This window comes from Aptenodytes patagonicus, chromosome 1 (assembly GCF_965638725.1).
Source record: "Aptenodytes patagonicus chromosome 1, bAptPat1.pri.cur, whole genome shotgun sequence".
Taxonomy (NCBI): domain Eukaryota; kingdom Metazoa; phylum Chordata; class Aves; order Sphenisciformes; family Spheniscidae; genus Aptenodytes; species Aptenodytes patagonicus.
In genome coordinates this window covers 156,454,804-156,470,834 of record NC_134949.1, presented here as the reverse complement: position 1 = coordinate 156,470,834, position 16,031 = coordinate 156,454,804, and the positions used below count along the sequence as shown (strand labels likewise).

The 16,031-nt window shown below is 39.7% G+C and overlaps 1 protein-coding gene across 3 annotated transcripts in view; it reads left to right on the top strand.

The window, feature by feature from the left end:
- The window catches only part of FHL2 (four and a half LIM domains 2), a 46,217-nt gene extending 31,643 nt beyond the window's left edge, over positions 1–14,574 (top strand). For all 3 annotated transcript variants that reach the window (XM_076360024.1, XM_076360016.1, XM_076360007.1), the window contains exons 3-6: positions 6,389–6,563; positions 9,695–9,864; positions 11,587–11,773; positions 13,678–14,574. In XM_076360024.1, the coding sequence (XP_076216139.1) occupies positions 6,389–6,563; positions 9,695–9,864; positions 11,587–11,773; positions 13,678–13,829 (684 nt within the window). In that variant the 3' untranslated portion in view covers positions 13,830–14,574. The remainder of the gene's footprint in view (positions 1–6,388; positions 6,564–9,694; positions 9,865–11,586; positions 11,774–13,677) is intronic.
- The last annotated feature ends 1,457 nt before the right edge of the window (positions 14,575–16,031 follow it).

Here is a 16,031-nt window from a genome sequence, read left to right as displayed (position 1 = left end):
AAAAGCCCCTAATTGCCTGCAATAGAAGAATATTTTATATATATAAAGAACCAGAACTATATGTGGAAAACACAACTATAAGATAGTAAATAAAGATTTCTTAAAGAGCTGTAAAGTGTACCAGAAACAAATGTGTCCTTTTTTGTTTCTGTGACTGCTGTTTGTGCCTGTCCATGCTTTACGCTGCAGCTTTTGAACCTGTTGATCAATTTTAACCAAATTCTGACAAATGGATAAAAGTTGCAAACCTAAATTCCTACAAGTTTTCTGAAAAAAACATGTGGTTGGGTAGAAAAAGAGATCATATTAATGTTCCCACTGAGAGGAAAACTGGAGTAGTTTTTCAATGACAGTAATAGACACTAGAGAATACACTTGAGAGAGCCCTTATAAGTGCCTCAGCCACAAGGTAAGTTTCAGTCGAAGCTTGTGCACTGTATGACTGAGCGTAATTCAGCCGTGAAAGACAAAGCCAGAAAAAATCATGCTTCTGCTCCTCACTAAACTGTATATATACATAAGTATATAAACACGTAAGAAATATACACATATATACATACACAAGATGTATGTATTTTTATATATATCTTTTTACACATTGCATTTGCATTTTCCCCTGAGCAAAGAAGATAAAATGTACTGTGTTTGGGATTAAAACCAGTATGTTTACTGCATGTACAAAATGGACTCCATATTTATTTGTATGCTCTGACATAGCCTTTATACAGCTGTAAAATTTGGAACTAAAACCTAATGCAGTGACAGTGTTATCAGAAAGGGTCACATCCAGGCCTCTGCATCTGGCAGGGGCACCCACCCTCACATCCACATTACAACCTGAAAAGCTCCACGTAGCTCTCACCTCAGATCCTCCTTTGCAAGTCCCTTCTTGGCCACCGCTGTTCCTCTACGCAGAGAAGTGCTGAACTGAGAACCCAGCTGCAACTGAGATGTTCCTATTTTCACCCTGTGAAGAATTTCCTTCTTGAGGATGGCTATACAGTTAGTCTATGGATGTTTCTTAGGACTTGCAAAATGTGAGACTAAAGACTAGGATTAAGATTTGGAGCTCTTGATTCCTTAAGAGTGCAAAGCAAGAATTAGCTTTGATAGCATCTTAAAGGCTTATTTGTCTGGGTGAAAATTACTGTACAAAAACAAACAAACAAAGTACACCAAAGTAAAACAGGTGTTGACAAGAGGACAACCAGCTCTCCGTCTCTGACACTACTGCAGTGTATCAGCACTGGTGCATAGAATCATCTCACCTGAGTTGAACTTAAGCCTGCTCAGAAACTGGTAACACTCCAACTTTGACAGCACTGGGCTCTGAGAGGGTCAAACTGGTGCCAGATTTTCACCTCGTGTTTTAGCCATGGCACAGAGAGCCCATAAGACAACTATCCCGAAGACAAGCTTTCTTTGAATTCAAATCAGGAGAGAATTTGCTTCACTATCTTTCAACCTTCCTATGGTAATTTATGGGTAACTGTGAATGTAACTGAGTAATAACTAATTTGTTCTTTATTTTAAATGCTTTTTTTTGCATTAAAAAAGCCCTGAGTGACAGCATGTGTCTGAATGACACCTTTGGACTTAGGCCATTTCAGTAACTGTAAACAATCCTAGCTGATGTTTATGAAACTTTCACAGACAGATTAAAAGCGTCATATACTGAGTGGTAGGAGGCACTGGCAGGCAGTAGAAAAACAAAATGCTATTTCTCTTGCAGCTATTACACATTATCCATAGGCCAACAGGTTCTAATAGAAATTTACTCTTTCTAAAAAGAACTGGCATTTCGTTGCCTACGTCCCTGGTGAACGCTCACTACACCTACAGTTTCATGCTTCTTTCTGGAAATCCATCCACTATGTTCTCATTTGCTTAACTGCTGAAGTGTGACTTTTGGTTGATTTTGGCTTTTTTAATAGTTTCCTTGCAGGCCCTATGGCACAGATCCAGTGTTTAATGCAGTCCACAAGTTGGCCTTGGCAGGCAGGAGGGGGTGAAAACTCTCTGCAAAATGTGAGAATGAAATTAAAAGTGGATTGTGAGGTAAAGCTACTGTGTCAGCACGCAGGCCAAAAATTAATCAAAAGGGTCAGTCTTACACTCAAACTAAAAAAAAAATAAAGCTTCTAGTAATGTGGACGAGGAAAGGGAGAAAATATTTGTTTTTCAAATTTTTAATGTTTAAACCTTGTCCTGAGTAGCAACACTTTTTCAGTGCATTACTGAACATCAGACTAGTTGTTGTGAAGTGGAATGGTAAAATCTCTTCTCATATCCCTAAGGTGCTGGGTTCAGCACAATATCACTTATTTTTACCTTTTCTAAACATCCTTTTGATAGGGAAGTACCAGTCTAACATATTTGTTTTGCTACAGGGTGTATGTGGCTAAAATCTGTACAGCATTTTGTTGTCATACCCCATTTCCTCTGCTCAACCTTCTGAAAAGAGCATTGTGGCAAGCAAAAAAGTCTGATGTAGTCTTCATTCATGAACAAACATATACAGTTACTCTTCTGGTAATAATCTCTCTAATCTCCCTCTTTCTGTTGGGTCCCTGTCGAAAGCCAGTTCAGGAGAAAAGGTAATACATAATGGCTTAAGTTTACTTAGACTTACAAAGCCAGAGTAGAAGACAGTGCAGTTGCAGGATATGAGGCGTCTATGCTTAACCCACTTACCTGGTAACTCTAGTCTTGGGGCTCTTCTAGTTCAAAAAACAGAAGAAGTCACCGGCAGTCCCACCCTAGAGGCCCAATAAACCATGCTGGATCAAAACTACACAGAACTATGGAGGAGCTAGAAAACGTGATTTTGCCACTGTTGAAAACAGTTATCTTGACAAAGTTTTCTTTGGGGATGACATCATGAAAATAAGTGAAAATAAAATTGTTTATAAAACACTTAATGGCTTTTCAAAACCATGTTTCAAACCCATTTGGGTTTGGGGATGACTCTGAGGTTTTGGATAGAAATAGGATCTGCATTAAGTTTTGCTTGCACCGTATTCTTACAGTCAGTCATCTGAGCGTGTACGAAGGACCTCCATTTGGCCCACTCTCTGACACCTGTTTGAGAAACATCCACCATTCATTTGGTTGTCCCAAGGAACGCTGAGCTGAAACTTTTGGGTGAGGCCGATTCTCAGATCAGGCTGAGAAAAGCACCCATTCAAATTTGAGTAGTTTCAGGTTTTGCTAATGTGGTTACTTTTTATCTTCAAATGAAGCCAGATAGGGGAAGGATTATTTTCCATGTTCAGAAGAAATGTAACTGAACGAAGTGTTAAACATTTCTCCCTGCAAATTCTGCTGCGGGATTTATCGCAGCTCTGCCAAGACAGGCATTGCCTTCCTCCCCTTCTCTTTTCGCTAGTAGCACATCTGGAACTGGTCTGGTGCTCTCTGCACTTCAGCTGCAAAACACTTCTACAGGACAGACCATGTCCATGAGCATCTGTGTGCATGTGTCTCTATATATGTAAACACTGTTCCAATTATCAAATTTCAATCTATGGTAATTGTTCAGTCTCTTGCCTGTGTTTATGTGTGCTTTATCTAACAAGAACACGTGGCTGTCAGTTTTCATAGACAGATACACAGATCAATCGCAAAAAAAGAGTCATTCTCCAGATTTCTTTTAGGCAACATAAGAAGCTGCACTTAAAACTACAGTTAAAAAATGTAGCACCAGGGACTCATTTCCCTCAGGCTGCATGAAGTCATGCTCATCGATATTTTGAGGATACACTCCAGCTCTGAGTCCACAATAGTAATTTTCTTTATTAGTTCTTCCTGGAAATCCATGCAATAAACAGGAATTAGTTGTATATCACTTGTACCTTCTGCCGGAACAGATATATTTGGGTTACAATCAGCTAGTGTAACCTAGAGCTCACATGCCTAGAGTAAACCTAATGCTCTTTCAGCTTAACTGAGGACCAGCCCAACAGTCAGACAAGCTTGAAGTCAGTTTTGCACATGCAACTGCTCCAGTGTAGAATCTGTTCCAGATCAATACAGCCACAGCTTATGTACAAGCCAAAGGCTCCAGTTAGATACACAACACACTGAAGCAGACCAAACCTGATTTCTGGTGACTTTATTATACTGACCTAAGAACAATCGTGATGCAGAAATGGTTTCCTCAGTACCTGGGACTTCCTTGCTTTGGATGTGACAGACTCAGAGAGAGAAAGCAATATCCATTTCATCGGTCTACTATTCTGCTACAGGCATGTCAAAGCCAGACATCTTAGACTCCCTCTACATTCAATGACAATATCTGTTATAATTACCCAAGGTAACTAAAGATTATTCAAGTCAGTCTGTATCTTGGGTACCTTGTGTTGTACTTGCGCTTCATCGCTTTGCCATGATGAAATATCTGCTACTTTCACCTACCCAGCTAGTATCTGTACAAGCTGCCATCATAACTGACTCAAGGATCAAACCTTTCATCATTGACACCTAATCCTTGTCTTCATTACTCCTCTTCTAAAAGGCACGCACCTTCTCCAGGGTATAATTTTATTGATAAGCAAGGCAAAACAAAAGCAGATAACAGCATATGAATTTTGGAGATAAAAAATAGCTTGCAGAATATTGCAAAAAGAGGAGAAAGGCATCAAGTGGGAAAGAGACAAGAGAAAGAAAAACAGATCTGTTGTCATTCTATTTTCTAGGAGGCAAATTTCACATTTTGGAAAACTCTGTTGGCTGTATGTTGTATTTTTCTGTTGAAAATATTCCCTCTGAGATCAGATTTAGGCTATTCAACTTCATTTAAAGAGAAAAAAATGTAAATATCTTCCAAAGAAAGTTTTTTTTCATTTTGCTGTTAGAAAAGATTAAAATTTTACAGTCAGAAATTTGGGTTGTTTCAAAAGCAGTTAGCTGAAATGAATAGACAAGCTGAATAAACAACTGTCCGAAAGCTGTAAAGTAGAAGGCTTAGATATTCTATCGCAGGGTGCAACCTCCAAAATGAAAGACGCATTGGGTACCAATTGTTAGTCACAGTGATTTAAGAAATTCAGGTGAGTAGCGCAGATGTCCAAACAAAGAGTCTTCATTGCATGGTCAAATTCTGATTGAAGTTACTATAGTTTCATAAGCCACCACACACAGGCTGAGCTAGGCAAAACCGTTTCAGTGTTTCCTGTTAGCCATTTATGAGAACAAGGCTCCTGCAGACGTAACGCCTGTCTATATTAGGTTAACCTAAATCCACAGTATCTATTGTTTGCTCTGGGCTAAGATTGCACATTTGGAGTTACCTGTGACTGTACTGCTGACATAGAGCAGCTTAGGTCAGATTATGTTTGAACGCTTCATGATGCTTCCGTTTACACGATTAAAAAATCTGATATTCTACAACTCATTCTTTTCCTTCAGTTAACCAGACTGATTCAGTGCTTGTCATTAATACATAGTGGATCTTGAGCTAGAACCCGAGAAGTTATTTCTGCTGAATTTTTATACTCCCCATTCATGACAATACTAGCCCCTCACACTTCCATCTCAAACCGAAGCCTATATATTTTGGGGTAGACACCCTTTCTTCTAACGATCTAAGCTCCATTTTGTTTGAAGTCCAAAGACACTGTTCAAGTGTTACATGATTAGGCCACCTTAATTTAAATTTTAAAAGGCACAATCCATCCCTTTAGGTCACAATTTTTAGAAGGACCTTTTTTTTAAAATAAAAGTACCACTGTGGAGAGTATTTTAATACTTAGGTGCCTATGCTAATCCCTTGGCCGGAGTGTTCAGGATCACTGGCTGCAGGTACGATGTGATCTCTCATCTTTCAGTCTGATCCACATTTGAAACATAGGTAAACCAAAACACAAGAGTCGGTAAAAATTAGTTGCAGTGAAAAAAAGAAGGAACAGAGCTCAGACCAATTCCACCCCCGGTGTAAATCTGTTGAACTGAATAAATACCAGAAAGTAATTGGGAAAAGGATTGCTGTCCAGCAATGAACAGCTATGAAATGGCCTAGAAATCAGCAATAGCTAAGACAAATAGGGGAAGCCTATTGTACGGTATATAAGGTTAACAAGTTTTAATCTGACTCAAAAACAGGGTTTTATTCTCAAAGGAAGTACCTAAATGAAACTAGTTGTTCCTCTGCCACGTACAAAAAACGAAGGTTACCTTGAACTGAAAAAGGGTCAATGGTTGTCATGAGCTGTTGTTGGTTATCATAGCAAAATAAGTTCATCTTCGTCAGAACATTTTGTTTTCTTGAGCTGTGTGAATTAGCCTCAGCTCCTGGCTGTGGTTCAGATTTGGACGAGTTTGCATTCTCGGAGCTTCCAGTTGTACAAGCTATTCATTCCGCTTACTCTGTGGTTTTGGATTTCTACAGGATCTGTCTTACAAGGACCGCCACTGGCATGAAACCTGCTTCCACTGCTTCCAGTGCAAGAATTCATTGGTGGACAAACCTTTTGCTGCAAAAGAGGAACATCTGCTTTGTACTGATTGCTACTCCAACGAATACTCTTCCAAATGTAATGAGTGCAAGAAGACTATTATGCCAGGTTAGGATAGTCACTTTTTGGACTAAGAAAAGATTAGGCTAAATATCAAGCCCAAACTCAGCAATGCTTGTGACAAATATTTTTCCTTGACTATCTCTGCTAAGTCATGGTGAACTTTGTAAAATACAGTTGATGGTGCATTCTAAGTCATTTCCATGACCAGAACATGTAATTTTCATAATGGATCATGATAGAACTGTTATTCACATGAAGCAGATTACTCTTGAAAATTAGTATTTATTTCATTTAGCATTTTTGTTAATGGCATTTATAATTTTCTACAGCAGTATTCATTAAAAGGCTTTTGATGGCTGGACAACTAAAATTGATCTTTCTGTCCAATCCCAACTTTGTACTCTGTCTTGATTGGCTTCCACTGCTTGATGATCAGAAGCAGCTTGCAAATTTAACAGCTTACTTAATTCACGACTTAGCTTTTTATGTAGTCACCCTAAATTTAGCTTCTCCCATAAAAATGAAAAATTGGTCAAAGTGCCTCTAAGGTCCTTCTTGAGCACAAAGATACGAAGAAACAGGAAGGAGCTATTTTCTTTTTCAACATGAAACGTGAGGGTATAGTAATAGATTGCTAAAACTTCCTCTGCTCATGTCAATGCTATAGCATTCTGTGATGATTTGAGGGCTTAAAGTGGAAGGAATATTGGTCCAGAAATAAAATATTAAAAGGCAATTTGAAGAATCCATGTACATGCTCCATAACGATTACTAGCTACTTTTTCCAGTAAAATTTTTCCTTGGCTAATTCTGACATTGGTCATCTTCGACAAAAGCTGAAAACCACAACGTTGTGCACCTAAGGTGTAAAAATGAGGGCTTGATGATGAAATAGGACATATAAATAGAAACAACAACAATATTTAAAAGCAGATGGCCCTATCCATTCATGATTGAGTTTAGGCATCTCCTATTATTCCCTGTGCACCTGTTTTTACTGATACAGCACTAACAACTGAAATGTTTGGGAATAGCCAGTGCTAGTTTTAAAGCTGGAACTACATATATGTATGTATTTTTAAGATTGTTCATCAAATTCACCCCCATGATCAGTGAGTTTATTTACCGAATGGATCTCTTTTGGCCTATTATGCCAGCTATAGATTGATAAGCAGTCATGGAGGCTGGATTCAGCCACCCAGAGAATCCCTACTTCTCTTATAATCTGAAACAGAAGAAATCGATTTTTATGAAGCTTTACAATGACCAACTGGTCTTTAGCTGCTTACTCAAGATAGCCATGATGTCACCACGTTCGGAGAGCAGTACACCCAGCATGTGTTTTCTACTTACACAGCACACCGTGTTAGTAGAGGAGCTACACCAGAGCACTGTGATCACCAGCTGAGGCATAATTCATTTTGGAAGAACCAGCAAGTGGTTGGATATCCTTTATGGAGGCTGTTAATGCTACACTTGCCCTTTGCTTTGCTCCACTAAATGTACAATTGAGATTTAATAAAGCATTATCATGACATGCCCATTAAATACTAAAGTAATTACAAGCTTGATCTTTCAGTCCTTCTGCAAACTAAACTCCCACTGACTTCAGTCTAGCAGCTAACAAACAGGGCTCCCCCTGCCTTGAGTTTCAGTGGCAACACAATCCTAACGAGAGAACAGCTAAAAATGTGCAAATAAAATTATAGACTATTCAAAAAAAATTATCCACATCTCCTTTTTCCAAAACATCATTCCTTCAAGGACTGATTTATTTGCTCCCTGGTATGATACAGAAAGTTACCAGCACAGAGAGGGTGTAATTCTTAAAAGGTGTCCATTAATAAAATGGATCCAAAATATTCAGGCATGTAAGTGTCAGGCAGAAAGATAATTAGCAGTTCACTTACTACGCTCCTGCAAGTCAATTCTTAAAAAAAAAAAAAAGAATAAATAAAAATCCTGAAGTATGCCTCTGGGCAGAATTTAATGAGACCAAAACAGAAAAAGAAGAAAAATATGCAACTAGTAAACAAAGAATAATTAATGCTTGAGAAGGGAAAAATGGTAAAACTTCACCCCGCAGTAGTGGGGGTGGGGAGAGTTGGCATCAAAGGAGTTAGTGTGGTTCTTCATCATTAGCCAACACGATCAGCTTATCAGTCTTCCAAGCACTTGACATCATGTTTGTTGCTACAGGCTTCAGGAGTAATGCAGAACTGTAGGAGCATCATTTGTTTGTTTCCCCTTCTGGCCAGTATCAAATATTCTGACTCAAACTGGTACGTAGGAAATTATATAGTGTGCAAAGAAATTTGTCCACATAATAGGGCGTCTCCAATTTCCTGGAAGGGCTCAGAGTCCACCTGTCACACAGTGGACTGAATCTGCAAAGGACAGTATCTGTACCCTAAAACTTCATTCTAGACAAGTACATTTAGCTCCTAACTACCATACCACTTTTCTGCTTCTCAGTAAGGGATTGTTTAAGGATTTTTCTTCCCTTCATATTGCAGCTATGGTTTAAATACAGCTGAGGACAGAGAGAAAGCTTCTTTCTTACTGAAAGTTTCAAGAGACAAAGATTTAGGACAGGTGTTGCAGAGCTGGAAACCATTGCAAATTTATAGTGGACCTCAATGAGGACAGGAACAAGGCCCCAGAGCAGATACGAAATAATCCTTTGTCTCAGACAGTGACTATACTTTATTGGGAAAGGGAGGCAAGAAGCTTGCCAGGAATTAACCAGGTATCTTGCAGCTGTCTGAAAAAGAAACAAAAGCGCCTTGGAATGAACAAAGTCAAACTTTAATGAGGAATGGCCTTACCTTCACTCAGCACTAACAGCAGCTTTTATTGGTGTCTCGCCAATTCCCCAGAATCTTCCGGTGCATTACAATTCATTATTAACTCTAATAATACCACAAAAAGGTGTCCTAAGCTTTCATTATTAGCAGTAAATGTTCCTCTTATTTATAGGAGGAGAACCACCACTCACTCTCCAAAAACTTAAAATGGTACCCCATACCATGCAAAGCTGGTAGGAACGTGAAATAGCCTCTAGCTCATAGCTGCACTGCTCATTGACTGACAGCCAGCTGTCAGGCAAACAAGAGCTACAAATTGCATCCGTCTCAGCCAGAAGAAGTTCAGTTGATGCTCTGGTCTCATTACAGGTACTCGGAAGATGGAATACAAGGGCAACAGCTGGCACGAGACCTGCTTTATCTGCTACCGCTGCCAACAGCCTATTGGGACAAAGAGTTTCATCCCTAAGGACAATCAAAACTTTTGCGTACCCTGCTATGAAAAGCAGTTTGCCATGCAGTGCGTCCAGTGCAAGAAGGTAGTGCTTTTATTTTACTTACCTAAAACCTACGGGATTGAAGTCCATCCCATTTTACGTCCAAGTAGGTAGAATATCTTGTTTTTCTATGTGTGTTAAAAGATTCAGAATCAACTGATTTTAAGAGATGATACAATTTCAGTTCCCATCCTGCACCAGGCACAGCATTTACTACAGTGGGAATTCTCTTACTCAGGACTGAAGATCCCTTTGTATGGAAAGCATACAGAGAACATGTTTTAAAAACAAAACAAAACAAAATAAAAACTCTGCAGTGGAATAACCTCATTCCAATATAACCCATCATATATCATATACCTAAACATTTCAACTGGAAGGAAGATGAGCTAACACTGATCATTTTTTAATATTCTAATGAAGTTCAAGACAGAGAGATAAGCTTTACACAGAGCAAATGCTGTTCCTGAAATAAACACTAGTAAACTCAATATGCTCAGGAGTACGACTTTCTAGGCTAAGGACCTTTTATTTGTGAATTTCCTAAATTCTGTACACAGACGCTGATAAGAATTTTAGAATTCCTTCCTAAAAAGAATTGTCTCATCACTCAGGGAACTAACAAATCCCAGTTTCCTATGGATATATGCATAGGCAAAGACAATCAAAACTATAGCTATATCCACAGTGAATTCCCTTTCCCACTGCCACTGCTTCCTCTTTGTCTCCCTTTACCCTCTGCGTACTTCCAGCCACCACCTGTGCCCACACTACCCAGACTTTCTTCCATGTGTGCTGCCTGCTCGTTTGCCCTTCCAGTCAAGCGAAGCTGCAGCCTGGTCAGACATACTAGCTGGCCAGAAACAACTGCACCTTTGCTGCTGCACAGGCAAAACAAAATAGGTAAAGGCTAAATTTTTCTTTCAGCCGTTGACCTAAAGTATACCTAATTACCTTTACTACCTCCTATCCATCCATCAGTTTTCTGAAGCTTCTAGGAGTTCCGTATCTTAAAAACTCTGTCTAGTGTCCAAGTTTAACCACGTGAGAAAAGGCTCAAAAACACTTGGGAAAGAGACAAAGACACAGATGAATACACATAGTAGGTAGCATGATCACATACCCAGCCCAATTCCCAGGGAATCTCCCTTTAGGGAAGAAAGGAAGAAAAATTAAACTGTCCAATTTTACAGCCTTCTTAGTAATACTTGAAGGATCAAAAAAGTTCAGTTTGTCTAACATCAGGGGAGCTGTTTTTGTAGGCAACAACTTGTTATAAGGAAAAACCCCAGACAAAGTCCGGAGAAGCAGAAAGCAAGCACTTCAGCTAAAATTTGAAATAAAACAGTCTTTGCCAAGGAGAGTAACAGGGAAATTGAAACATATAAGGTAGCTCCTTCACCACGAAGAATGGGACAGGTGAAGGAACAGAGATGAGACGAATCCTAGCACATGCATATGAAAAGCGACATACAAAGACTAGCTTTAAAAACAAAGAGGACAATTGAGAGTGCGATTATACAATATATGGAGAATAAAGTACTTTTACTATGGGGCTTCTTTGTATAAATTAGGAAATTATAATAAATCACTTGCATGCTTTTCTCATGGTCAACTCCAGCCAAAATGAGGATTTTGCTGCTGTTACGCGTTCTTTCCTTCCTCCCACCCACAAAAACCTCATCACCCTTCCTCTCTACCAAATCAGGATACAAACCTGCCACCCTCAAGAAAACACTTTCTGTCTTACTTTCCATAAAACAGGCTATCACTACAGGAGGCGTTACTTACCGGGAGCAGCCGTGGCATAAGGAGTGCTTCGTTTGTACTGGATGCAAGAAGCAGTTGTCTGGACAACGCTTCACCTCCAGGGATGAGTTCGCATATTGCCTGAGCTGCTTCTGCAACCTCTACGCCAAAAAGTGTGCTGGATGCACAAACCCAATCAGTGGTAGGTCTCTCATGGCCAGTGCCTTTAAATTTTGTTGGGTTTTTTTTTCAGTGAACTGCTTCTAATATTAAAAATGGTTCAATAATTCATTCCAAATAACTTGAGAGACTCAAGACACTATACAATTCAAGATGTGTGAAAATTAAATATTTATGATGCTTTTCAAGTGCCTAACAAAAAGAAATGGAAGAGGTCCTTAAATTGACGTTTCCTCCTTTCCACCTGATTTTCATGGAACATGGCAGACACACAGTAACAGAGCTACGCATGTAGCGGGATATGCATGTTCTGTACGTCATTCCACTTGCGTTCATTAGAGGGATCACTGACCTCGGCAACAACAGTCCCTTCGCCAGCAGAAAGTGTCTAACTGGCTCATACCTCGTGTTGTAGCACAGCGCATTTCTTCCCTGACTTTTCAGGACAGCAACTGAGAAATCACAAGGCTTTTAGATACTGCTTTCCAGTACAAAAGTACTTAAAGGAGCAACTGCTTAGAGCTTTGCTATGAAACACTTAGCATAAAAATATAACTTCTATGAAGTAATCAGCATTTAACAGTATAATCCATACAGTCCAAGACTGCAAATCTGAGTTATATCTGGACCATTTTCTCTCTTGTTACTGCTCTGCCCTTGCGCCTGTCCTTCACTAACTTATCATAGAATCATAAAGGTTGGAAAAGACCTCTAGGATCATCCAGTCCAACCATCAACCCAACACCACCATGCCCACTAAACCATGTCCCTAAGCGCCTCATCTACTCGTCTTTTAAATATTTCCAGGGATGGGGACTCAACCACTTCCCTGGGCAGCCTGTTCCAATGTTTAACCACTCTTTCAGTAAAGACATTTTTCCTCACGTCCAATCTAAACCTCCCCTGGCGCAACTTGAGCCCATTTCCTCTTGTCCTATCGCTTGTTACTTGGGAGAAGAGGCTGACACCCACCTCGCTACAACCTCCTTTCAGGTAGTTGTAGAGAGCGATGAGGTCTCCCCTCAGCCTCCTTTTCTCCAGGCTAAAATATGCTTGATTGCATAGCTCCTAGAAAAGTCAGTGCATAACACCACTGGTACTGTTTTCTGTTTGTGTGAAAGAGGCATTCCTCTTTTGAATATTGCAGTCCTTCCTATCATACGCTGTTTTTTCAAAATGTTGCTACTAAAGGAAAAACAAAACAAAAACCCCTCTCATCAGGTAAGAGATATGCCCAACTAAATCTTTTCATTGACTTCCAGCTAGTCATTCCAATGAATCATATTCAAATTGCTTCCCATTTCTGAGGTTAAGCAAGAGATAATTAGTACTGAGACATTTGTCCTTTTTCTCTTTTTTCCTGTACAACTTCAGTACCCCTTATGATAACCTCCATAGCCTCAAACTCTTCCAATGTTTTTTGCAGTTTGCTAACCTGCTTCTTTTCTTGAGGCACCCCTCTTTCAAAGCTGTGAATCAAGTCATGACACAACCTGTCAGACTTCCTTTTTAATGCTCTAAATGCATTTTTACAAAACAAAATTGATTTACTCAGATGCCATAAAACATCCTGTAAAAAACTATCAGACTTCTGTTCAGGGGCAGTTGCTTTCCTTTGCTTCTGCTGTACGTCGTAGTGCCGTCCCTTGAAAGTTCATTTCTGCCATCGTCTATCACCAGTGGCAACAGTCCAGTTCACTAACTTAGCTGAAAGCCACAGAACTATTTGAGGATGAAAATATTACTTGCTACAGAATAAGGGTGGCAAAATTAGCACAGCAACAAATAGATTTGTCACAATGGCATTTTTTCACTACTGTATGTCGGATCTCCATAGCAATCCATGAGGGGAGTCTGAAATGGGATCACCTGATGGCTCATGTGCTATTCTTTTCTTGTAACAGAATGCTTTTGGTTTTCAAACAGGACTCGGAGGAACCAAGTACATCTCCTTTGAAGAACGGCAGTGGCATAACGATTGCTTTAATTGTAAGAAGTGCTCCCTCTCATTAGTGGGTCGCGGCTTCCTCACAGAAAGGGATGACATCCTTTGCCCTGAATGTGGGAAGGATATTTAAAGCTCAAAATAAGAGGTGGGGAGAGCAGAGGAAAGCCGTGCTTGCAACATATAGTCTGAAATACACGGATGTTCGGAACTAGCTTTGCCACCCTGTGTTTTGCTGTATTATTAACATTACTTAACCTTTTTATTCAAACTCTCCAAATCTGGAGAGAAAACAGCTTCCAAATCTCTAGTAGCAGTGTTGGTGTTTAAGGTTTCTACAGCTAACCAAAACTAATGCGAAACCTGAGATGTAAAACCATTTGGGTGTTTTGACATAACATACTCTTTTTGTTTTGGTGTTTTTTTTCCTTCCACTAAATATTCCAGTTACAAGCAAGTGATATAGTTCAAGGATTACAATGGCCACACACAATACATTCATAGACAGATATCAGGGTGAAACCCTCAGCCCACTGAAATCGATGGCAAACACCATTCAATTTCAATAAGGCTGTGGTCTCGCCTCAGTGTTCTTGAGCGATGTGACTAGTGTGTGCTGTCAAGTGTGTAGAAGGACTGCGAACGTAGAGGGTGTTTCAATGTGCAAGGATTTGTGCCATGCCATAAAGAGATAATGATAAAACAGCTGAAGTGGGAGTGCTTCATAACAGGTACATATTTTATTGCATGACTAGCTGATCACTGTGTGAAGTACAAGTTCTGATTGACAGTGTCAGTATTACAGTTAGTCAACATTACGCTGCACATTGTATTTTTCAAAATAAAATAATTTAAAACAAAACTATGATTGTGCTTTAATTGTATTTACATGTTAGATATTTACAAATAAAATGCTTTAACAGTCTGAAGAAACACAATGTAAGAGCCATACAAACACAACCCTTTTTGCACCCAGTCATTATGAAACTGTGGAGCTTAGCCAATCCTCCTACAGGCCCTGCTGATACAACGTAGTCTTCTACTAACTGAAATCAGTGGGAAAATTATTAGCAAAACTGAACAACTGTATGAAAATACTGAATTGACTGCAGCTGATAAAAATGTGTTCATAGGCTCTAAACTCAAAACCAAAATATTATTGTTCTCGGCAAGCAAGGAGGTCAAGACAACTCAAAAGACATTTAATCTTTGCAAAAGTCAGAAGTTTAACTTCTATACTAGGGCATGCTTTAATTTTGTTCTGTATTGCAACACGTAATATCCTTTGCTCCAGCATCATTTCTGCTACATGTTTGCTGCAAAGGCAACTGTTAGCAACAGCATGCTGGCAGGACAATAAAATCAAGAGGAAACAATCCAAAGGAAGATAACTCTCTTCCCAAAGCAGACTTCAAGAAATATGGCCATGTTATGCAATGTACGATCCTGGTACACCTTCCAGATGGAATTCATTTGTATCCAGCAAAAGGAGGAAAGTAATATGTCACACTTCCAACAGGAATCTCCAGATGTGGAAAGAAAAATTAGGCATATACTTGCTCGGTGAGTAACAGGGTAGGGAAAGTTTGCTCCTACTTCCTGCCACCACTCTTGAATTTGTCTCTTTTTGTACCAAGCGTAAAGTCCTCACAGGTCATTCCTCTCTCATTAATTCAACAAGCTAAATAGATGCATCAGATCAGATCTGGTTTACTGTACACCATTTGAAGAACATGGCTGGCTGACATTTTTGAAGCACACACCGCGCTAACCTCATCTCGCTGAATGACTAAATTCTATCCTTTGGTGGCTTCATTCTATGATGAAGGCTGTAGTAGAGAATAGCCATTAAAATCCCTCTTATATCCACACCTCCCAAAGGAGGGCAAGTACTTCACTTACTCTCTCCTGTTGGGTCTGGCAACCACCCAGCACACTGCAGCTCTGCTCTAATACTCTGCTGAGAGAATAAGGATTACTATTAGCTAAGGGAGTAGTGGAAGGTTGTAAGAGCAGCATGGCTTGCATCTTGTCCCCCCAAGTGCTACAACAGACAGCAAAATGGTCCCAGCTTTGGGGAAAGGTAGGTGAAACATGACAAGGCTGGAAAGCATACTGGCCTGAAAACAAGACTGTTACCATGCAATAGCAGCATCACACTATTATTCCAGTACAGTTCTGCCTATCACTCCTTAACACATACCAACAACACACGTGCTCCTAGCAACTGAACTACAACAAAATACAGCCTAGACTCTAAACCACTGCCAAGAAGCCACCCACAAAACAGAACTCCTACCAGACTGTTACACTAGTGCAAGGACCAGCACTTCAC